At 36.3% G+C, this 1,130-nt stretch overlaps 1 protein-coding gene across 1 annotated transcript in view; it reads right to left on the bottom strand.

Annotated features, from left to right (window-relative positions):
• Positions 1-680: 680 nt before the first annotated feature.
• LOC119588396 (armadillo repeat-containing protein 6-like) overlaps positions 681-1,130 on the bottom strand; it is a gene marked incomplete at its 5' end in the record, with an annotated part of 1,751 nt that continues 1,301 nt past the window's right edge. The window contains 1 exon segment of the mRNA XM_037937075.1: positions 681-919. Within this exon segment, the coding sequence (XP_037793003.1) occupies positions 699-919 (221 nt within the window).

Genomic DNA, 1,130 nt, shown 5'->3' on the forward strand with positions numbered 1-1,130 from the left:
TCTTGTCTACTTTTTTTTTTATTCTGAACTTGTTGCCAGTGAGAACACTCCTCTCAAAAGAACCATCTTAGCTTCATTTCTCACTCATGATGTAACAGCAACTGAACAGTGAGATAGGGTTAACATGGTTAATCAATATAAGACAGTTCAAACAGCCACTGCCCTCTATATCCACCTGTTATAATGAATGGTGGTGATTTGGAACTTGTCAACTCTTTCCCACATGTGGACATTCTGTTGCTTCCAACCTTATCTAAAATACCTCACATAATTGCCCCTCCTATATGTGCATCCCCAAAACTTGGTTTTCTCTCCAGAGCTTGCAACTATTTCACAGGTAGGTCTTTCAGCCCTCAACCTTATACAAATATCAAGTACATCCTACAATTGAGTGTTATTCCAAGATCTGCCTTGATGGTGCTAAAATCACTCATACTCAACAAAACCCCAAACAACCAAAATACGACCAAAAATTTACATTCACTATCTCCTCAGCATTCCATTGCTGCCTCATTTATATTCAATCATCTGTACCATCACTATTGCTCTCAGAATATATTGAAAACTCTTTTTCTGTCTTTATATTACAATATTATTTTACATATAAAACTTTTATTTTCAAAAAATAATAATCCACGGAAGAATCTTATTGTTGAGCCTTAATGACTATACAGTACATTACAGTATTACAAATATGGTTACATGCTATAACAAAGGATAAAGTAATATGAAAATACAGTTTCAAAGGAGAAACATTCCAGTTTGTAACTTACTGCATGATCTGGGAATGAAACTAGAATATCATTGATGACAACAAGAGCACCATTATCAACAGCCTCTTGACAGTATTCAGCTCTGACACAAAGCTTACTGACAGTAGAGAGCAGCTCACTTGCAACATCACTTTCATGCAGCCAATCTGAATTGTGAAACAGCAGTTAGTTAGTTATGTAAAGTGAAAATGCTTCTCATTTAACCTGTTGGATCAGGGTGATGAGGATATCTTATCATGAAAAATTTGGCCATGAAGTAGATGATGGGAACATTTCATCATGGAAAAAAAAAGGGCAAAGGGATGGGCAACAGGAACCTCCCTCCTGGTGATAGGAACATCTTACTTAAGTGAGGCT

This window comes from Penaeus monodon, chromosome 23 (genome assembly GCF_015228065.2).
Source record: "Penaeus monodon isolate SGIC_2016 chromosome 23, NSTDA_Pmon_1, whole genome shotgun sequence".
NCBI lineage: Eukaryota > Metazoa > Arthropoda > Malacostraca > Decapoda > Penaeidae > Penaeus > Penaeus monodon.